This window comes from Coturnix japonica, chromosome 8, assembly GCF_001577835.2.
Source record: "Coturnix japonica isolate 7356 chromosome 8, Coturnix japonica 2.1, whole genome shotgun sequence".
Lineage (NCBI taxonomy): Eukaryota > Metazoa > Chordata > Aves > Galliformes > Phasianidae > Coturnix > Coturnix japonica.
This window is the reverse complement of record NC_029523.1, coordinates 16,898,628-16,923,016: the sequence shown is the minus strand read 5'-3', so window position 1 is coordinate 16,923,016 and position 24,389 is coordinate 16,898,628. Positions and strand designations below refer to the sequence as shown.

General features: G+C 37.4%; 1 protein-coding gene across 2 annotated transcripts in view; it reads right to left on the bottom strand.

Moving 5' to 3' along the window:
* Positions 1 to 22,335, bottom strand: part of PIGK (phosphatidylinositol glycan anchor biosynthesis class K) — a 59,276-nt gene extending 36,941 nt beyond the window's left edge. For both annotated transcript variants that reach the window (XM_015870255.2, XM_032446246.1), the window contains exons 1-9: positions 22,203 to 22,335; positions 21,027 to 21,080; positions 19,132 to 19,223; positions 17,599 to 17,734; positions 16,510 to 16,621; positions 16,081 to 16,177; positions 15,619 to 15,736; positions 14,744 to 14,854; positions 8,119 to 8,291 (exon numbers count right to left, since the gene is read on the bottom strand). In XM_015870255.2, coding sequence (XP_015725741.1) covers positions 8,119 to 8,291; positions 14,744 to 14,854; positions 15,619 to 15,736; positions 16,081 to 16,177; positions 16,510 to 16,621; positions 17,599 to 17,734; positions 19,132 to 19,223; positions 21,027 to 21,080; positions 22,203 to 22,298 — 989 coding nt within the window. In that variant the 5' untranslated portion in view covers positions 22,299 to 22,335. The remainder of the gene's footprint in view (positions 1 to 8,118; positions 8,292 to 14,743; positions 14,855 to 15,618; positions 15,737 to 16,080; positions 16,178 to 16,509; positions 16,622 to 17,598; positions 17,735 to 19,131; positions 19,224 to 21,026; positions 21,081 to 22,202) is intronic.
* Between the last annotated feature and the right edge of the window lie 2,054 nt (positions 22,336 to 24,389).

Here is a 24,389-nt window from a genome sequence, read left to right as displayed (position 1 = left end):
GACGTATAATCTGCAAGGCAGATTTTTCCCTGGTTTTGGAAAGCTTTTGCCAGCAGAACTATAGCCCTGGACTGTAGTTCCAGGAAGTCAGCCACGGTGAAAAGATTGGCATGTCACAACCCTCATCCTCCTGTCCTCTTAAGAGCCCATATGGGCTCTGCACAAACTGCAAAGCAAGGAGCAGCAGCCAGCAGGATGCCTCTGGCTGCTCTGGCTAGCTAAGCTAGTGACTCCTAGCCATGGACTGGCTCTGCCCTCTCCATGATACAACGCCCTCAGCAGGGAGTACAAAGACCATCTGCTCGCTCCTTGCAGATAATCTTTCCCCGCGAGGGCAGCAGCTATGCTGTGCCAGTGGAGTATAAATTATACAGACTAACTAACTATCTGGGACCAGCTGGGCCACAGAAAACATGCATTTGAGTTGTTTATTCTGATAGCCAATTTGCCTATTCCAAGCAGAATAAACAAGCCCAGCACTGGCTTAGGAACATGTGATGCCCCACAACAATAAAAGCACTTTCAGCAGTGGTTAACTTGATGGAGCTATTCAGATTCCTAGTCAAGGAATCTTAGGAGTTGGAAGGGACCTCTGGAGATCTCCAAGCCCAACCCATTGCTAAAGCGAGTCCCACAAACGAAGTTGCACAGGAAAGTGTTCAGGCATGTTTTTAATATCTTCAGAGGAGACACCACAGCCTCTCCAGGCTGCCTATTCCAGTTCTCTGGCACCCTCAAAATAAAGAAGTTTTTCTTCATGTTCATGGAACTTCTTGTGTTCCAGTTTGTGCCTGTTGCCCCTTGTCCTGTTGCTGGGTACCACTGAAAAGAGCCTGGCCCCATCCACTTGACACCCACCCTTTAAATATTTATTAGCATTAATAAGATCCCCTCTCTGCTTTTCCAGGCCGAACATTCCCAAGTATCCCAGCCCTTCCTCATAAGAGGCCCCTCATCATCTTTGTGGCCCTGTTAAATGTAACATTAAATATGAACTTAAGCTTTTTGCAGAATAAGAATAAGAATATATAAGAATAGCCCACTGTCACAAAGTACCCTTCCACACACCGTTTGAAACTGCCCGAGTCCAAACATTTGTCATCCACCATCTGTCACCGGAAAACCAATAATCTAATTCTTCAACATTTACAAAAGTATATTAAAATGACGAACACCATAGTGAAAACATACACTTAGTCAAGATAAAGACTGCAATCTGTTGAAGATTATTCTTAGAGATTAGCAAAAAAAATTTGTTACCCTTCAGAGTGTCTGAAAATGTATCAACCAATAGCCTACATTATTCCATCTTTTCCTCTGTATCTGGTCCCTGCAGGATTGATTTTTTTGTACCTTTCACATAGCAATATACAAGAAATTACATGGAAAATATTACTATAAAATTGAAACTCTGCTAACGGGTGTCAGGAGGATGGTGCAACACTGTTAAGTGTTTTGATTTCTAATCAAGCATTCTCTCAATATTGGAACAAATTTGTATGTCAGCCAGACTTCAGCACCAATTTTTTTTTTAACCAGTAGGAATAGAAACTTAAAATAGCTATCATGTAATTCAAAGAGCTTACACTAAAGCGCCTGTGAATATCAATGCTCAGCATTTATTCCTCCCTTCTCCACAGTAAAGAAAAATCCAGTCTCCACTGTATTCTTGTCCTCTGTTGGAAACTACTGGAATGAAGTTCAGTTTGAATACAAAGGGGGCAAGAAGGGGACATCCTGCCCCTCCATTTGCTACCAAATCCTAATCTCTTTCAGCTACCAAAATATTATTTAGGTGACACTTCATTCTCACTAATTCTCTATCATTTCACATTGTGAAAGTGGAATTCCCCAGATAATGTAGGTCAGTTCAATTTATATTTTTGGAAATCTATCAAAAACCTAGTAATTTCAGTTTGCAATCAGAATACATTAGTTCTGTTGATGACACAGGAACATACTGCCTTCAACCGTACTAATTCCGATACTGTATTACAAAGTAGGAATATGAGTGTAAACAAACATGCACAGTAGGATCTTCCAGCTCACTCTATGAAAGAGAAATCCCGCCTGTCTTTATGTTCCAAACTGGAACCAACCTCTGGACAGAAGAGTAAAGGGTTTTCAGTTCTTTTTCAATATTATGTGAAGTTGTGTCCAGTTTAGTCTTGCCCTTTTAATAGCACCTGGCACAACAAAGACAGGCATCAGCATTCTATGAAAGCTGAACATCCACAATTACTACCGAATAGTAACTGGAGCCCACAGAATTGAGTTAGCTAGGATCCAAAAGAATACTACATCATATCCAGTCTCTCAATAGCAAATGCTCCAACTACCTTTGTATCTCACATTCCTCCTGCTGTATATTTTTTTCAGGACATGCAAAACCCTTTGCTAGATTTCATTACTTTTTGTTCATTCCTCCTACAGCTTACCAATATCTATCCTTCATGCAATTACAGTCCACTGCCTTTGAAAAGAGCCGAATAAATTCTATTCTGCAGTAAGTTTTTTAGTTACAGCACATTTTTTTTCCTGTAAGATCAATCTTGCCACACAGTTAATATTCTGCTGTCCAACAGATTTCATACAATAATCTTAACAGTAGCTCGAGCACTTTGGTAGACATATTCAGCATCTGTCGTTCCTCCTCCCACACTCTGTATAGATTTCTGATACCCCTGACCAAGCATATAAAACAATATCACTTTGTAAAGTAAAATTAAAGGGTGCTCAGCAAGCCATCTGCAAACCTACTTCTTATATGATCAGATCTCCTTTTGTAATAACCACCAGTTTTCTTTCCATCCTTTGATGCAATTGTGGCTTCCCTTCTCTCTCCTTGCCTGAAATTTCCAGTTGTCTATTCAAACAGCTAACGACTGAAAAGAGATGCCTAGTAATAATGCAATGCTGCTTTTGGATGTCAGCTCTTCTCCTCCCACAACATACATCTATGCTTTTCCTTTCTTTTTTGTGTTTGTTTTTTTTTTCTCCACTGAAGATCTAAAGCTCCCAGAAAGTCTTCTGTGAAGTGTAACTTCTTTGAGTGTAACAGAGTCTTCAGAAATAAGTAGTGCAGAGAAACTTCTTACTATCATACAGATCATCTTGCAGCTTACTGAGATCAATAATAGGACTTCAAGGACTTAAGTAAGAAATTTAACAGCCCTATGGCAAAAACTTTAGTCCACCAAACACCTGATTTGAGAAAAGTATCTCCTATTGGAAGGGCTGGGAATTGCAGATAGAGATCATTTTACGGTCTTTTAGCCATCAGTTATATAAATGTGTTGTGAAGGCAAAATGCCCCTTCCTCCCCCACAGCTTTGGACAAGATATAAATTTTCAGTGGCAGAAATCTCTGGCCATCTGGAAGGTAATCCCTCAGGCACTCAAAAAGCAAGTGTAAGCTTTTTCACAATATCAAAACAGAGAAAGACTAAGAGCTCCTGCATATGCTTTAATACCACATTAAAAAAAAAAAAAAAAAAAATATTATTTGAGCCCTGGAGACTTAATTGTTATGTGCCNGCAATGTTATTTGAGCCCTGGAGACTTAATTGTTATGTGCCCAGATTCATTTCTGGGGCATAAACAACGCTAGCATATGCTTGGCCACTAAATTCCAAAGACATAACAGTCCCATAATAATTGTTTCAAGATGTCTCTTTGCTTTTTCCCCCATTTTTTTTTTTCTTCTCCCTTGAAATTTTCTTCTGAAATCAAAAAAAAAAAAAAAAGTACACAACAAACATTATGCATAAAAAAAGATCAACAGTTGCTCTGGTATTTTTGATATGAAGATGATATTAATAATAATAACTAATGTAATTTTATTGAAATGAAAATACTGTCTCAAATTAAAAAAAAATACATACATGGAAATACTTTCTGGTCAGGTACAGGACAAACATTGCAGGTGACTGCATGGTATTCCTGAGTGACAAAATATAGAACACAACTATAGAAGTACCTCCTAGAATAGACATCAATTTGAATTTTGTGAGTGGACACCAAAGCAAGAAAATCAAATCATGATCTCCATATAAAGAGCACTAGAAAGTCTAAAGAGCACTCTAGGGGACTAGAATTAGAAAGAAGCCCACTCAACTGTAACAATAATAGCAAGTAAAGATCACACAAGGGAGAAAAGGTGAAGAAATATTGAGAAAGAAAATAAACAAGAATGCTATGTAAGAAGATGTAAAAAGGAATAGATGAACAATGAAAAATAATCTAGGCTGAAGATCCTGTAATTCCTAGATATTCTCAGCTATTTAGATTGTTAAAATCTGCTAAATTTGCTGAAGGACTCCTTGAAAATCTGACATGCAACAAATTTAGTCATTACCTGTCCAGTACCTGAAACTATTATAATACATAAGTCAATTTGCAGATGAAAGTCACTTACAATGAACAAGTCTGAAGTTAACACTATTACTATTACGTACTTATCCTTTAGTCCTTATCTAAGTGACCTCTGTGGGGCATTCACAGTACACAGCACCTCTGCAGACCAACAGTTTTCTTTTCTTGTGTGTATCAATGCCTATTTAAACTGTACGTACGTAGGTTGAGCAGAGTAGTATTCAACTGAAAATGCACAAAATAATCATAGCAAAGCCTAGTAGTAATAATTAAAGCTTTGTCACTGAAGAAATACAAGATGCCCTATAAACTCCTCTCAAGGTAGCAGGGGAAAATAAATCCAAGATCAAAGAAAACTTGAGTCAAGGTACAGTCTCGCAAGAAAACGTATTTTCTTATGAAAAACAAAAATCTCTGGCAAAAATTACCATCAAAAAATTATTTTGAGTAAAAAAAAGAAGTCTATTACTCAGCTCTGCTTTTTGCTAAACAGAAGCACAATAAACAAGCATAATATCTTTGTGTTTTTCAGGTTTTCCCAACACAATTTATAGTTAGAGTTCCTTTTGATATTTGTAGTCATCCTTATTTATTTTATAGCCCTGCAACACCAGTGTAAATGTATTCTACCATATACCACACTATGGAGGTCGCCATTCTGTCAGACTGCCCCTCTGCTGCCATCTGTTGCACAGCAGTAAAGTGTAACGGGATAAAGGTGGGAAGGTTCAACCTCAGCTCCTCTACTGCCATGCCACCAACAGCCACCTCTGATTTCACAGACCAAAATAATAAAATAGGAAGCATTATTTATGGAGCAGCCTTTCCATAGAATTTCTTCCACTGTTGCCACTGCAGTCATCTTACCTTGAATGCATCTTTTACACTAGCAAACACAGTACAGTGTGTACATGCATGTACATATATACACATAATACACATACATTTACCTTTTCACAGCCAAGCAGAGAAAAAAATAAATGTATTTACAAAATACTTTAAGAAATACAGCAGTAATATTTAACTACCCATTATTTTTTCAAACTCCCTAAATTAGTTGTAGGCTATTAAAGCACTTCTGGATTTAAAACATCCACAATTATGAATTCATTTTGTTATAATGGTAAGGCATTAAGGGAAAGTATGCTACATGCATAACTGATGAGCTTGCTTCATATGTGATGTCCAACGAGTGTAAAATAAAAACAGAGCCTCTCCAGAATTTACTCTGAATAATAAAAATAGTTATTCAACTCCTCCTTCCTTTCCTCATCTAATTTCACTCTAAAGCTGACCGAATAAAGGGGAAAAAAAAACCAACCCAACCCCAAGCTGCTGCCATCCCGGCACGGCCCGGCTGCCTTAGCGCTGCTGCCACCTCCCGGCACCCACCCGCTTCTGCAAGCACCCAGTCAGAAATTAACGGCGATCTGCAAACAAACTGAGGGACCTGGTTATAAATTAACGGTGATCTCTGAACATACACAGCCTCTGCTATTTTGGGAAAAGTCCACTGTATCTACCGGCCAAAACAAATTACCTACCTGTTCACAAACCAATTACTCACAATTATTCTCCATCACACAAGCACCGGTCCTAAGCCAAGTGGCTTAGTTAAAAACTCTTCAGCTTTAGGACAACAGCCCCTAAGAGCAGTGTACAATTCAGCTCAGCACAACTAATAAATCTGAAGCCCAAGCCTCAAAAGCAATGAAACTAAGATGGTTTTATATGATGGTGCCTGGAAGAAATCTGAAGTGAACATAGCTTAGACTGAAACTACTATGAAAAAAAGGAAACAGCAAGAGATTCTTTCAGCTCAAGGAAACTCCTAAGGCCACGCTGGGATTAACAGAGCTGGTATCAGTATCAGACACCAACACTGACCTTGCAAAGCAGGAACTGCTTGTGCTGAGCTCACAGTAAGACACATTGCAAAATAACTGCTAAAGAACTGTGCAGCAAAAGAAATGAGTTCTGTCGGAAAGATTTGGCAAAGTCACAACACTGAGTTAAGTGAAACCTTGCACTGTCTGTAAATAGCACAATTCCAAGGCACGGTCATATCTCACAACAGCATCTTCTCTACCCATTATCTATATAGTCAGCAGTTTTGTTTGGTTGTGTTTAAAACAATCTGCTTAGCTGCATACATTGACCCTTGCAACTTTATAACAGACAATTCCAATCTAACACTGACCAGATCAGTCCCTACTTTGCTTCCCTGTTTTTCTCCCCAACACAAACATTTTGCAGCACTCTACTGCCACCAATATGCAAGAAAAGAAGGAAGAAGCTTGAAACAGAGAAAATGATTCAGGAAAGAAGGAATGAAAGAGAACACATCAAATGTTAAGAATAAAGTAACACTGCTAAATGTCTTATCAACAAAAATGTAACAAATATAATTCAGAACAAGGAAAAAGATTCAAAACTCTGCACAGATTTTCTCAGAATAAGATCAGCGCACACAGATTTACAGTGATCTCTGTAACAAATCAACATTTCTATTAGGTGGTGGCACAGATTTCTGTATCACACTTCCCTGGCAAATTCATGCATCTATTCTAAGACAGTTTCCTAAGGAGTGCAAGTTCAATTCTACGCAACTTTTCTGCTCTTCACAAAGGCTTTTAGAAACACTATTAAGGTATTATTCTGGTAGGTAACACAGTAAGCTTACAAAAAGTTCACTTAATATCAGTATACTAAAAGCAAAATAACATTCAATTAGTATAACAAGAAATGTGTCACACTCTTAGATTTTAGATCTGAAATAAAGAAGTCTAAAACTTGAATCTCCTTTACATTTTCCATAAACTTGAATCCCATGTTTCTAAATTATAAAATACACTGGCTTTAGTGTAGGATAGTATTAATGTCCAGGGCTAAGCTACTATTATCTCTAAAATTAATGAAACTGATATCCACTAACAACTGAGTGATAGTAAATTCACATATATATAGTATTCATATACATTTATGAGTTGAAAAATATTGCACTCCTGTTTAGAGTGTACTATTTTTTCTTTCTTCCCTGCTAGAGCAAAGTATTGTGAAAGCTAAAAGATGCATCAGAAATGGCAGTACAATGCCAAACACACTGCTGTACAAACACATCCTCCTTTACATGTTTCCAATAGGTGGCAACAGAATACCAAAAATACAAAGGAGTTTATAATTCCTTCTTCATCCAAAAAGAAACAGAATCCCTCTACCCACAAACTTAGACCAGCAATGTTATTCATGTAAATACTTACATCTCTGCAACTGAAGTTCTCTGCACAGCTAAAGCCAAAAGCCATAGAATTTACAGAACAGAAACCAAACATTTATTAAGAAAACAGTTTTAATGAAACAACCCATGCTTTGAAATCAGAGCTTACCCGAAGAAGTAAACTACTATAAAAAGGAATTTAAATGTCTCTGCACATTAAACCATCAAGGAAGAAAGAAAATTTCAGACTACTCTCTCTGTAGATGATGATATCCACACCTTGGGGTCTTCTGAAGCATTTAGTTGTAAGATGGGATGAAGGAGTGGGAATTTTTTTATTTTTTTATTTTTTTTTAAACAGAACACTTCCAGCTGACAAACCTCAGTTTTATCAATAATAACAGTCCATACTGACCCCTTGGTCCTTTCATGGAAAACAGTTCTTCCCTTGATAGTTATAAGGCAGTTTTGTATCTGTTGAACAAAGCTAAATAATATACTAGATATAATAAATAATGACTACTCACTCGCTTTCAAAGCCAGCTAAATTACGGTCCAAAGAAATTGTCTCTGTTGTAATTTCCACTTTTCTTACGCTGCCAAAGAAGTCTGTTATCAGAACATTCTGAGGGTCTCGCTGGAAGAGATCAGTTCGATGCCCAGGAGTGGAAACACACAAACTTTTTGGACAGACCTGAAACTGAAAACAAATATGGAAAGTCATATCATGTCCCTCATTGATCGATAGTTTCTACAGGTACTTTCCAAAACAAAATTAATATAAAATCAAGACAAATATCATACATACATTTTGGTACAACCCTTAATTTTGTTACAAGCTCCACAGCCCAAAAAAAAGTGACTGAAATAAAACATTAAAAAGCATAAACAAATAACTTTAATCCTCACAGCTCTCAATATGAATATAGAAATGCTTTTGTGAAAGCCAACTACAACTGACTGATTAAATGTGAAAATGCATTTCTGAATACAGAATCACCAACACTGCTGTATCTTCCAAAAAGCAGAAGATGGTATAAATTCTTCATGCTTACTGAAGGGAGGCAGGCAGGTTTCACAGGCCATGGCAAGTAGCTGGCTGTGAAGGCTTTAAAATTGAATCAAGAATTTAAATTTTTACCAGAGAAAAAACCAAAAACTCCTTATCCTTATTTCTGGTTTACAGCCTATGAATTAATATTCAATGAGGATCTTAAAGTATCAAAGATGTACTATGCACATTAAGTTCACAGAGACACAGCTAATTTGTAGGTGTTACAGCTGTCTACTTCACTATTAATTTTACATACCTATCAGCAGTTCCACTACCTCCAGCACAAACTCTAACTGTGGGAAGGCAAAACCAGCACTAGCAAATTAAACTGGTTTAAACAGACTCATTTTCTTCAAACTTATCTTTATACCAAATAAAGTAGATACACCGATGACAGATTAGTTGCAATACTTAAAATATCTGACTAAGTAGCATTCCTATTAAGCAGTAAAATTGTTACAAATCCAGAAGTTATTCAAGGCAAAACCAATGGATTTTGGACTTGGGGATTTTTGCACAGGTCTACCACATAGCTCACAGAAGTCTCTAGCATTTTCCATCCCGACAGATTCCTTATTCCAGGGTAACCCCTAGTGCATACAGTTTGTAATTTAATTAGTAACATTATACAACTTCAAATTATGTAGCCACTAAAGTCAATCAGGGCCTTACTTCCTGGCCTCTGACACAGGAAAGCTAAGGTTGTGTCTCAGTCCATAGAAGGAATTTCATAACTAAATGCACAGCCTCACCAAACACTGGTAGAGACAAACAACCCTTTAAGATACAGCAACAAAGAATACTTAACAGAGCACATTCAAGCACAGGACTACCAAGGATGCTCATCTTCCTAAAATGACATTTTCCAAGTGATTTTCACAAACAGGTCCATTATTTACACAGTGTAGAACTCAAACCTCTGATTCTGTCATGATTCAGCTGGTTGCACTCTCAGGGCAGAACCACAGGTCCTAGTTACCTCAGTTTGGATGCAGCTTCAATTATCCCAGATACTGACTGATAAAACCTATATGTTTCAGTTCCATAACTCCTAGCAGAAATTCCTTGCCCAGCCTGACACAAAATACACAGGTTTGTACAGCTCTTTTTAGGACAGCAGAACCCTTCTCTTAAAAAGTTTCTCAGAGAGAAAGCAATGTACCTGGTTCCACTACATTCAGATTCTGTCCCACTGTTCCTCCCTTTTGCACCTACTACAACTTCTTTTATACCTGGTCTTACAGACTAAGCTTGTAAATCCAGGGAGGCTTCAGCTCACCTTAACCTTCACCCTAACCAATGGATACTAGTGCACAGATCCACTGAGCTGCTTTTCAGTGATTCCCACTTATATTGTTGGCAGAGTATCACATCCGCTGAACATGACCTTTGTTATCCTCCATGCAAGGTGGAAATGAACCAGACTGATCAGCATCATGCTTCCTGTACATACAGAAGACACTTGCCAGGGCACATAAACATTCATTTCACCAAAAGATAATACATTCTCTCCAACTTGCTCCAACTAAGGTATTATATTTGTGCCCTATCTCCAAAGTAAGCTACATAAGCTAAATGTTTCTTTTGATCCCTCTATTTGATACATTAATCTATGCTGCAGCTATATTTTTATGTCAGGGTACCAGCTAGAAAGGCTACAAAACACTGTAAGAACCACAATGCTTTTATATTCTTGTACTGTTAACACCAGAATAAGAATATCTGATGAGAACGAATGACTCAACAAATTATGAATGATCTTTCAATGCAGCTGCCTTCTATCAGCCCCAAACAGACTCCCAACAGCAAGTCAAAGGTTTATTGATCATACGCAACCATTGCAAATAGCTTCAAAGACATCAAAGAAAGAGCTGCTTCGCAATTCTGCTTTATGTTAGCTACTAAAGGCACATGAGCGCAGTGCTTTTTTTTATCTCAGGGCCCACTGAACTTCTGCCTTGTTGGTCACAGCAAATACTTCCATTTCCTTCCTAAAACACAGACTTCAAAAACATCTTTCTTGCCCTCAACAAATGCATTTTAAGAGTGAGATCTGCACAAATCATTGCAGCAAACATGTACAAAGAAGGGATTTAAACAGTGTTCTTCAAAGCCTTCAGTTCCCCTTCACTGGACTGAGCTAGGAGAATATCACATGTACAGACTGCATGACATTGCATAACAGCACCATCCTCATTGGGCAGAGTGAATCTCATCAAATGCCCACCTCAGCAGAAAAAACTACAAGCACAGGTTTACCTGTAAAGCTGACCGAGCACTGAAACAACCTATCAGAGGAATGCTTCTATGCTTTCATAGACAATTCTGGACCTAAAAACCCAAACAAACCACATCTCTAAGCAGAACTGCAACAGCCAGTAAACAAGAGCATGCAGGATATCGTATCAGATGATCATTTACCTAAGTTTAACTCAATGGACACACTAAATAGCTTGTTTTTCAGCCACTTATTTCTGCTTACTTTTTAACATGCCACTCTCACACACTGTTACCATCCTTTGACTCTTGAAGGAGGGCATCACCAGCCTCACCAATTGTTCCTGCACCTGGAATTGCTCACATTTCTTCTACCTGTCTCTTGTAACTCTCAAGAAAGCGCTACAGGATGATAAAAAGCTCATGGCATTTTAAAACAAATTTAAAAATGAACAAAAAATTATTAAAGAGTAAAACAATGCTCTGTAAGTTTATAATTTACAAGTAGATTGAATATTTCAAAAGCAAGCAGTCTACAGGTCAAAGCTAGCATATTTATAATTGCGTTTCATAATCTACCTTGATTCATTTCAAACGTAAACTACTTTTGGACAGCAAGATACAGACACAGATGGCAATTCTTCCACCTAAACTACAACAATTTTGTTAATAAAAGTCACTCAAATAAATCAGAGCTGTCATTTCGATGGAGAAAATCTGCTACCTTCCATGCTATTTTCCAGATTGGAAAAAAAGCTTAAAATATCATTACATAAAACAACTGGTGTCCCTCGTAGATTTTCTATACATAATTGACTACTCCTTAAAAACCTATTAAAAAGCATGAATTCTGAAGCATACCAGCACCCTGCAGTGTGCTTCTGTTCTTTGTGGCAGTCAAAACCCAAATACAGCTAAACTCCAAATTTATCCTCCTGGGTGGTAGAGTTCCAGATCACATATGAACATTCAGAAGATAATTGTGCTTCTTGCTGAAATACAATATTTGCTAATAGAGAAAGACCTGAAAGCAGATATCCTGAGATCCTGTTTTGTTCAACTTACATACATTTTCTTTTTAAACTCTCTTTAAGTGAAATTAATTATAACGTGTATTAAATATATTAGCATTAACACAGAGGACAGAACTAATGGCTCTAGCATTATGTAATACTGAGCATCACTGAAAAGAGAGGAAAATATTTTTCTCTAATTAAAAAAAAATATATATATATGCATTTAGATACAGTTTTTGGTAGGAAAAGAAAAAATAACATCTTATCAAGATGGAAAAAATAGATCACATATCATTGCAAAAATATCGCTCAGTAAGCAGAAGAAAAGCTGTACAGATTAATTAGCATGCATGTACAGATTAATCAGCAAAGCCTAGTGACTCTGACTCAATAACTCTGCCATAACTGTTCCTATTTTGGGTTAATTTTCTACTCAAAGCTGTTTTGTGCTGGGATGATATAATTGGTTACACCAAGTGTAATGTAAAGGTCTCTCTTCTAAGCTCTAAGAATATATGCACATATTCCAAAACAACTGCATCAGACCTGAAAGTGGTGTAGGGAACCTGCTTTGGCAGGGGGGTTGGATTCGATGATCTCTAGAGGTCCCTTCCAACCCCTAAAATTCTGTGATTCTGTGAAAGCATGAAAGAGATACCACATCCAACTGTTTGTAACCTGTCCCACAACAAATGTGTAAAGGTTCTGAGAAAAAGAGGATTTCATTACTAACAAACCAACTACCTAGTACCTGTGTGAAAAAAAAGGTCTGCAAGGCAATTGGATCCCAGCAGACCAGCACTTTAATAACTAAGGTCTTTAAAGGAGAAAAAAAAAAAACAAAAGAAGAAACTGGCTAAATGAAACATTTCTTAACGCATTGATGTTTCCAAAGTCTTGAATTTTTCTTGCCACATTTTAAGTTATTTTATGACCTCATACAGAATGTATTTGAAACTGATTTTCAAAGTTTGAATGTGTGACACATTAGTTTTTACTTTTTTGGAATCGCAATCAAACTGAAAATCAGTCATCTGCACAGCTTTTTGCTATCCCCTTAGCAACACAGATGGAGCAGGTGGGAAGTAGGTGGAGGAAAGATGCCTCATTCTTCACAGGAATGCAACATCCAAACCTTAGGTGGATGTGAAGTGAAACTTTTTAAAGAGTGGCTGGAGGAAATTGCATAGGTGATGTGATGGGCACTATGTAACAAATACAGAGCACTTCTGAAAGAGTAGATATCAGTCACAGAAGATAGGTTAACAACTACAGATTAGCTATGAGCAATAGCAAACCAATTAGTATACTGTCCGGACTTTGCAAATGTCAGTATTAAAAATCAGGCTTGTATAAGCATTAGCTCTTTGTTCTTAATCCAGAACAATTCTAACAGCATATTGCAGTGCCAAAGCATTATCTATATGTATCCTATAACACAGTCGCTGAAATATATGTATATCATTATTCAGTACTTTTTCAAACCATCTCATATAATTGGTTCTGTTCCCTCCCCTTCCCAGAGCAGCAATAAGGAAAGTCATGCAGTGATGTCTCACACATTGTAAGTAATTTATCAGTGTAAATTTCCATAGGTCTTCCTACTTATTTAGCACACAACGTAAAACAAAAATGCAAAGCAAAACTTTTAGATATCTTCTCAAAAGAGCCCCAAATGTAAACTACTTGGCCACCTAAACATTTTCTACACTGTTGGCAATACCTGAACTAAAATCTATCTTTTTTTATTTTTTAATATCAATTCATTTTTTAGTCTACAAAACAGAATTCTAGAATGCTGTCAGAATGAATGGAGAAAAAGCAGAAGTGCCGTCAATAAAAAACTTGCATATTCTACTTTAACAAGATTGATTTTGAAGTTTTTTTGTATCTTGTGATCATACAGGTATTAAATTACAAGCCAGTTTCGTTCTCATTCCAGTAAAGGAATCCTGAATCTTAGTCACTGAATCAATTTTATATCAACACAATATCTGCTAAGTGGGGGCTGCTTAGACTGATTTCAACTACAGATCTGACAGCCAGGCTAAGACAAGCCATTGTAGACAAAGGAGTAGATGCTCCATTTACACAAATGAATCAAACACAGTGTGCTCAGTCTGTGGTGATCCAAGATCATTGATACAGCACAACAGGATTTACAGCCACAAGACAACACATCAAGCAGAACATATCACTACAGTAAAATTAGCCCTGGAACAGGCATGAAGGGTTAATAAAGTAAATAAAAAATGGTTACTTTTCATGCTCTTTTATCAGTGCATATATCTGATCGTTATAAGCTGGGGTTTTTTTTGTTTTGTTTTTTGTTTTTTTTATAAGTTGTTCTTTTTTCCCCTGCTTCTTAACTGAAAGCTTCATATAGTATTCAGCTAAGATATAATAAACTCCAAACACAGACAGATTTAGACATGTCTCGGTCTGGAAGGTAAGTGGAGAAATCAGTCTGTATAGGCATTCGTGAGTACACAAATAGAATCTGTTTAAGCAACTGCAAAATGCTACCAGTCCACAAAGCATCTGCTTTCCATTAAGTTGATTTTACATATTTCAGAAGTTTCCAACTATCATTTTTTATGCACAAACATTTCATTTTATTTAAATATTTAATGAACTTTATTTATTTTTCAATGATATTTTTTTAATGGCTAGTTTTGGTTAACTTTTTTCTGTAGCCAACAAGCCACTTTCACACTAAGTACAATCCTCTAAATATTCCACTACTGTTTTGTTTAATAATGGCAAAAAGGCCCTCCCCACAAAGCTACTTCTGAGACAAACAGCAGTTGTGCAGAAAGTGCACCATGGAAAAAGTAAAATACTGAATGTTGAGACTCTACTTACAAGGTCATTCATATTTGTCTGACTGGCTGGATGAACTTCTTCCAAGAATTCCAGCATGTAGAATGTGTATCGGTCCATGAGATGGACACCAATCCCAAGGTCAGGCTGATGCTACAAAATAACATGAAACAGTTACTGGGCATTTGCAGGACAGAACTCAGTATTTAAAGAAGGGAACAGCATATAACAGAATGTTACAAAAGTTAAGCATAATACGTTATTTGTTCTTGGAAAATTACATAAAGCAAATGACGACTCATGAAGAAACATAATGTTGATGATCTGTGTAATATATGGATTATTTTCATTTTTCTAGACTACATCCAGACAATAAGCTGGGAACTCCCTTCTTAGAAGTCCAGTGAATTTATGTACCATCCCAAGCTTCTTAGGGCTTGGAAAACAGAGCTGAGAAAGACAGATTATTTTCAGTTTGGCTTGGATCTCTTTCCCATCATTCTTTTTGTAATGTCAATGGGATGTAAGTATTAGTTATTTTTTTTTCCATAGACCAAGTGTAAGAAACACAAGGCTGAATATTTCCCACTCAGATCACTCTTCAGTCTTCCCATAAGACTTTTACCCAATCTAGGTAACATATAAATTAACCAGAAAGCACAGAATTCTGTCACCACCTTTAACTATCAGCAATTACCTGAAGATGATTTAGCCCGTTTCTTTGCTACAGCCCACAAAAGCAGGAAAATACATCTTAGAGCTTTGTCAAGTTGCACTTCATAACTGAGCACATTATACTGTACACAATTAGAAGGGAAATTTTAGTTTAAAAAAAAAAAAAAAAGCAGCAATGGCTGAGCATTTAACCTACTCAGGTATTCTGAAAATCATCTTTAGGACCACAAAAATGTACTTACTGATAAAGAATCTTCTCCTACTTGGCTGCTAGCCAAGGCAATTATATTAGGTGAATAAAATCGTTCATACATGGATGCTCCTTGACAAGTATCAATAATAAACAACAATTCATTGTACCTAAAAGAAACAAAACAGCATTCTTCGTCAACTTTCTTTAGACTGAAATATAGGAACTTTGCTTTTTAGTTATGAGGATAGCTAATAGCAACCTAAAGAATAGAAGACTTTACAATAATTGATTTCAAGATGGCAAGTTCAGCCAAGCCAATTCGTGGGAGCAGTTCTCACAGCAGGAAGCTGAAAACAAAATTTAAAACTCTTTTTTCCAAACATAAACTTTCAGCTTATTCTATGGACAACAAATAGAATCATTGTTGAAAGTTCAGCTAAACCTACCAGCAAGATTCCAGGCACGTTAATAAAACACAATATTTAAGCCCTACATAATACATTCTTATTACCTCCTTTTCTGCCACATTTGTTCAAAGGCATCAGCAAGTTCTACATTTGTGATTTCTTCAGAATCTTGAAATTTTAGGAAACCATTCCCACCATGGCCTGATAGAAAAAACACAAGTTAGGCAAGTATGTAGGTTAAGGGAAGGTATTTAGTCTGGGTGATCATCTTCCTTAAAACAAAACAACCCCAATTGTTTTGCCCCAATAAAACTTCAGCACAAGGACAGTAAAAATATAATTTAGACTGGAAACTACATTCAATAAGTACAGTCTTACAGGTTTTCTTTGTTAGTATGACATGTTGAGGAAAAAAATCATAAGTCAATCCTTTTTTTTTGTTTGGGCTCTACATGAGAATTCATACTATCATACAGATCCATCCAACTGAAAAATAAATGTCAATAAAACCGTATACACAAAACTCTAATTACCTGTCATATATATTAGAATATTGCTTCTGTCATCAGAAAGAAGACGTTTAGATCGGGGAGTGCTTGGTGGGATTCTTCCTGTTAATACACGCAAGAAATTTTCCACAGTAACCTAAAAATGGAAGCAAAAGTAATTTTCTAAAGATAAAAGCATGGGCCGACAATTCTAGGTTGGATTACATTAAGAAAACAATGGTACAATGCAACATGCAGTGTATCTAGTAAGATGCAATACTGTATGGTATAAACATCAATAGATATCTTCTGCTCAAGATTTTACTGCAGTAAAGCTCACAATTACACAGCATCTTTTATTGTATCTCACTAATATCAGCCTAGTGTTCTATTATATCCAATAAGACTACCGCCATTATAATTTCTAAATATGTTTTTCATTGATTTGAAAATCTGTCAGCATATACCTTTTGTTCTGCCAAAGCTGCTCATGCACTCACAAAAATGCTCCAATATTAGTGTGTGTTGCCATGGAAAAATAAAAGTTTAAATTACTTTTGCAACTCAAGAGAGGAAAAACAAGATCAATTACAGTTACATAAGTCTTTATGTGATCAGATATCATCAGGATGGTGATTGTAAAACCTCCTATAAAGCTTCCTTTGCTGTCCAAACAGACATACACAGCTGAAATGCTAGCAAAAATCCATACTCAGGAAAGAACATAACAGAAAAACAACATATTTCTTTTTTAGCATAGTATCTTCATCTCTTTATACAAAGCTTCATGTCTTATTTATGCATTTAGATGCTCATATACACTTTCATCAACAATTATGCACCACTATTAAATCATTCATTTGTTGTCAGCTTTAAGAACTGCCATTAAACTGCTTGAAAGAATATTACACAAAAATACAAAGGTAATAGAACAGATTTCTATATGGTAACTATTTTACAAAAATAAGTAGCTTATGGCTTTTGGTGTTCTCTTTAATAAAAGCATAAGCTTAAGATTAGAAATATAAATAGCTAACACACATTTTGTTTGCACATCGAAAGTTTCACACTAGTGTTAAGTGTTTGAAAGATGAGATATAAAAACATAGACCCAATAATTTAAGGCATGGTTACCTCATAGCTCCTGTAATCCACTTCCACATCATCTCCATAGACATTTAGCTCCATGTTTTTATGACTAAACACAGTAGCTGGTTTAGGATTCCTGGGATTACATGCCATATCATCTGCCAGCATCAGGACGATGTGACTGTGAAATACAAGGAACACCTTATAGACGTTCTAGTTTTACATGTATCAAAAGGAAATCACAACAAAACCATCCCATGATTAAATCAGTAGCTTGTAGCATCAAGAAGATGCTTGTCATTGTAAGTGAAGATTCGCTTAGCTACATGGTATTTCCTTATGTACACACTCACTGTTATAAAGTTGCCACAGTGGGAAACGCAGCTGCTACTTAGCCACAGGTTTCACACAGGCCACAGCTGTTAACACCTGCAGCTCTATGGTACAGACTCACACAGACCTAGGTGACAACATCTTCATTAAATCAGAAGGCTTTTATGCAGGGCTAAATCATTTCATACAGCTCCCCAGAAGAAATCCCAGCCTGTCTGTGCCCTTTCAAGCAGATCAATTAAAAACATAATGGAAACGGTTTTGTTCATTAAACCTCAGGAGCTCACAAACGTTCTTCAAACTATTACACCACATCTGGTACACTTCTGCATGGTACATAGTGTTAACAGGAAATTCTTCTATGGAACATGTATGAGATGACAGCTAACAGATTTTGTCTTATTCACAGTAACATGAAAAGAAATAGCACTTGAAGGACTATTATAATGCTGTACCAACCTGCATGCAGACAGAGAACTACACCTGGCAGTGTCAGGGCTTGGTCAATATGTGAAACACCAAGCAGTTACGTTTACCTATGTCACCGCCTGTATGTCTACATGATTATTTTAAGAGTAATTTTGTTCTTCATTAAGTGCTGATACACTGCACACGCACTGAAAAGTTAAATGTTATCCAAAACAACTGAAGCACAGATCCTCAAAAATAATCCAAGTAAATTACTTCATTTGGAATAAAATGCAGGCAGTTGAGTACAAACATGCACCATATGGCACTCTTAAAAAACACACTGTCCATACATCCAGCAAAACAACTTTGGTGTTAATCTGCCTGTTAACTATTAAGTTAAAGTAATCCAATCACGTATGTTATTGCTATTCCCTTATTCTAAAACTTAAACCCCATAATGATTCCCACAAACAAAAACTATTCCTTAATTCATTTTGGTTTAGTTTTATCCTAGCAAAATTTTCCTCTTACAAACTTAACCATTGTGCCCATACATCAGCAAAATCATTCATAGGAACAAAAAACATTTTCCCAGAGAATTCTTTTGCTAGATGACAAGTAATTTAAAGCATCAGATACAGTTCCATTTAAAACAAGGAACAAACCCTTTCAAAACAAAGAAACCCCACTGTAAAAGAGCACACCCAAGAGCCATGATAAACATTTATTTCTAAGTTACTTTAAACTGAGAAATGTATTTTCATACTGCTTCAGACAACAGAAAGACTTCAGCAGCACATTTGAAAGGAACTGCATTCACCAAGATCTCCTCACCTGTCAGGAATGCCCAGTCTCTTGACGCTTCTGTATACTGAAAGAGTGTTTGCCACATGTCGGTAATTAAACCAGAATCGAGATGTACATACCTTGAATGTTTAAGGACAGAGAAACAGCAAATTAAGTAAAATATACAAGTAGGTCTGGCTTATGCATCAGAAGACGGTGATTACAGGTATTTAACAAAGTAACAAATCATAAAGAAAATAGCAACACCAATAAAGTCATGCCATAAGCTCTCTCTCTCTGTATATATCTTTGTTGAACCAAAGAAATAAATGTGGAAAATAAATGTTATAAAAATAAATGCTCCTTATGTGCTGGCTCCTGATGAAATTGACCTAAAACCCAACTAAGTATAGAAAGTGCCATTTCATGGAATAAACCAGCAGTAACAGCAAGCAGATAGGTCTTTATTTTTTTTTTCCCACTTACTTTTTCCAAATCCAATGAAAGAAAAATCTAAGGAAGAGTTTTCATCTCTATAGAAAACCCTTCTGGGAGCACTATTGCATAAATGCATAAGTGAATTCATGCAGAAACCACACTGGGGAAAATACAATGAAAGTACTTTGCATTTAAGGAGTCAAACATAATAAAGAGCCATGTAAGCTCTAATCAAAATCTGAATACAAATTCTCAAAAAATCTCAAAGGAGTTCAGTTACATTAACAGGGTGAAGGGTTGGGGATGAGCCATTCATAGAATCATTAAGTTTGTAAGAGATCTATTCCCTAGGTTAGATATTATTTTATCTGCCCTAGAAAACTCTGAACCAATGAGATTCCGAAATTTTCAGAGGAAATCTGCTGCATTTCCTTGCTGGCCTTATCGTTGTGCTCACAATTACATCAAGTTCAATACTTTTCATTTGTTCCACACCAACAGCAACTTTCCTTTGCAGACAAATTTCCTTCTGTCTTACCAACCTTTCAAACATACAAAGAAAAAAGTTTTATAAAAGACCTGATTTTAAAACCAGAAAAACAGGAAAGAAGGAATGACCACAGCAATGCAGGCAGTTTTCTAAATTCTTCAACTCCAAATTAAACAGAAACACCTTTAAGCATATTTGTGCTATCAAACATCTTTTTTTTTCTACCCTTAAAGAAACTCAAATCAAAATTCAGTCTGGAAGGATTCTCAAGTCCATCGGTTATTTGTGTTTATTTGTTAATAGTATTTAAAGTAATACTTAATGTTTTCATGGTTTCTAGTTTGTACCTTATAAAATATAGAAATTATTCCTTCTAATTCAATTTGTTACTATTTACTTTCATTTTATGTTGCTAAAGTTCAGTATCTGTAAAACAAACATCTGCTACTGAGTAATCATGATAGTGTTCTGAAACAAATTAGTCATTAAGACCTGAGCTGTGATTAAGAACCAATTCTGCAGTATGATTCAAAGTTAATAAAAGATTCATCGCAAAGAAAAAAATTAACAACAGTTGATTTAAACATTATGTCTCCTGAATTTATTTTATTCTAAGCCTGTTATCACAAGTTAACAGACTGACTAAGGTCACACAAATCAGAAACAAATTATACCTTCCTGGTCAAAGAGACACACCTCTCTGATACTGTAACTATATGTTGGTTCAAGATGCACTGTGATAATTTAACTGTTTTAATGCCATTGAACTTTAGCTTAATGAAATCTGCCAAGTATCTCTATGTTCTAAGTGCTTGATGTGCAATTGCCTGGAACTGATAATTTTATTACAGTTAATCAATTTGCAGGGATCACTTCAGATTTTTTTATTTCCAAGTCTTTATCCTTCCATTCCATTTCTTTCAAATGAACAGCATTACTGAGCAGCTGCTGCAAATACGGCACATAATGAAAAGCTGCAAACTTCTTCCATAGAATTTGCCAGAACTACGCTTACCAGAACTGCCCAGTTATTTGTATGTCCACTTCTGAAGAACTGTTCTGCTTGATCCTGAGAGACAGAGATAATATTAAATGTTTTTCAGAAGAAAGAAATAACCATTTCTGCTTTTGTTTCCACAAAACAAAGAATGTTTGATGCATTCTTGTACTTACCATACCTAAAATAAAATCTACAAAAGCTTTAAAGCCAGAGATTTTTCTTATTCCATGTCACACATTCTACCCAAGTTAGCTGAGCAGTAACTAATGTTTCCTTGAAACTTGGTAAACAACAAACAAAAAGATCCATTAGTCACTTCCAGCTTAGTTAACAAGGAAAGCCCACGCATGTCTATACCATAGTATGCTCTGAGAACAAAATACACTAATTTATGGACTTACAGTTCCTTTCTTAGTGAGGTAAGGAGCTTGGATGAAGTTCTATTTTATTCTCTTTGTTTCTTCAGAAAAAGTCTTTCATCTTGTTTCTAGCAGAGAAGTCAACCTATAGTTTTTAGCTCCGTGTTTAGAAACAAGGAGCCAGGGCAATGACAATCCACTATCTCAATCTATCATGGCTCACACCAGCCTTTGCAGGGCACAGGGCCATTTCCAAGCAGACTACATACACCAGGACACAGAGATGGGCCAGGACCCCAGAAGCAGTGAGTGCACTGTACAAAAATCACATTACTGATATAAGAAATCAGCACAGCAGGCGATGCAGCACACAGACTCACAGCGGGCAGAGCTGTAGCATGAAGACCAGTGGAACTCTTTATTCACACACAACTTTACAAACAGCCAGAAAGGCAAAGAGAGCCTGCACAACTGAAAGTTACACTGCATTACCATATCAAGACTGCATTCCAGGAGGATGCAAACCTATTACAAGGAGGGCTTTTTTTCCACTCTCTAAGCAAGCTGCACGTGTCCGACCAGCAGAGACGCGCTGCTCCCCTGCACCAAACCCTATTACCCAGACCGAGCTCCAGCAGCCGGGCTGGGGCGGAGCGAGGCGGGGTCCCACCCCACGAGGGGCAGTCCAGTCCAGTCCAGGCCCGGGCGCTGCGGTGAGCGCCGGCAAGATGAAGGAAGCAGCTCCCAGGAAGCAGCTCCCGGGAAGCAGAACGGAGCCTGCGGCGCCGCTCGCCCTCTGTCCCCACTACCGCTCTCCTACCAGCCCTCGTACCTGGATGCCGCCGGCGAGCACCGCGCCGCAGCACCCCAGGAACAACGCTGCTACGGCGGCGCCGAGCCAGCGGGCGGCAGGAATGACGGCCGCCATGTAGCCCCGCTCCCGGAAGGGGAGGCCCTTGAAGCTGCTCCCTCCGGCCCAGCGGGAGGAGCATCTTCAAGGCACCGAAGGGGCTGAAGGAAGGGAGGGAGAGCAATGAGAGCGGATCTCATGTCCAAATGTCTTGCTCTGGCTTTGCCTTTTAGCACACATGGCTCATCCATCAGAGCCAATGAATCATCGGGCTTGTAACACAATCTATCAGGCCATTTGGTATGATTTTTTAATTTCCACTGCCTTGCCCTTTCACTGTCATTGCTCAATTGTCTGATGCCTTCCATTACATGATACGGAATTTGCCCTGAACCGTGGAAGCTATTTCCTGTGCCATGCATTTGTCATCAGTAATGACTTCTCAGACAGGAGCATATTTTCACGTATTGATGCTGGAATTTCATTAGTGTTACCTTTGCTGTTTGAGATCGTGACTGATTTCCTCATGATAAACATAATCACCTGCGATTAGTTCACATTTTGTGCCTACAGCTAATGAACATGTTCCCTATCAAAGAACATAGCCACCAGCTCCTCTTATGCTTGAGCACGTCTCCTGTGTGAGCCTATAATGAACACACTGAGAACTGCTGTGGGTATCTCTGTCCAATAGTCCCCACATGTAAGTCCATTAGTCCCTACATTACAAATCTTCTGGCTCCAGAATGCTACAAGAATTTAAAGTGGGATCAAGTATAAGATTTCTCTTTGCCCTGTCAAATGTTTCTGCTGTTACCTTATCCTGTTTTATAAGCTGGTCAGCTGATTTTGTATTCTTTGACTTGAGTGGTTCTTTATTACCTTTCAGCTCGCCTGTGGGGGCAGCCTTGTCTAGTGGGTGGCACCCTGCCCGCAGCAGAGGGTTGGAAGTGGATGGTCTTTAAGGTCCCTTCCAACTCAAGCCATTCAATGAATCTATGATTCATACTGAATGAAAAGTTAAAGTCAGATGCTACAAATAGAAAGAACTTCTTACAAGGAATTTATTTTGTGGCATGAGAAGTAATTAGCATCTATTCGTTTTGCTTTGTTAATAAAACTTAAAACCATCAAATTCACTTACAAACTCCTGAACCTTATGAAATGTGCATCACAAGCAACCTTAATCACTTCATTCTTTGAATTGTTTGACTATAGTTTTATTAATATTCTTTCCACTGTATATTGTTATGCAAAGAAAAAGGAAAGAATATTCCTGTCATGAATCTGACTGCACTTGAATGATGTAAACACAATTGTTCATGTTTGGACTCTGCAGACATCGACTACTTGTTCTGAGCAATTGAGAACTGAAATATCACTTGCAGGGGATGAGACATTTCAGACACTGGGTTTCACAGACAGAATAGTTTAAGCCGCACTTGTCAATATTGCTGCTGTTTGTCCTAACTCTATGTGGCACAATACAGTAAGGTTCAATTGGCTCTTGATATAAAAGCATAGCTGCAAATTCACCACTTGTGTTACGTGCTGTCTGCTGCAACATGTGAGCAGTGTTTAGACCATCTGCAGCAACACTGCAAGTGTCACTCTTTTATTCTAAGCATTCAGGTCATATTGATGCCTTCGCTTCCCACAGTGGAAACAGCACTGAGAGCAAGTTCAGTTTCACAAGCACTTTGGAGACCAAAGGAATGGTCATTATTCCGTCTGATTTGTAGCTCTGTTATAGTGTGCAGTTCAGCTTTTTAAGTCTCTCTAGCATTTTTTTGCCTGCTAGATACCCTTAGCCTGTTCCAGTGTATTTTGTAATGGATCTCTTCCCTCTTCTACTCATGAATTTTATTTCTGTACAGTCTGTCTTTCATGGGCTTTAGTATTCATCAGCCACACAGGAACATCCCAGTGCTTCAGGCATTATTCCTGGAGGTGGCATCACTTGTTATTTTTTTCCCAGCAAGACAGTAAAAAAAAACTTTGTCTTTATTTTTTTCATCTCCATGCCCTGTAGGCAGCTCTCAGTACAGATGTGGTGTTTGGTGGTGTTTGCTTCCATGCTTGTAGGGGGGTTTTTATCTAGAATAAAGCTCTATGCTATCTGCTTCTCATTTTCATTCTGCTTTATTTTCATGCTAATCACAGTATTTT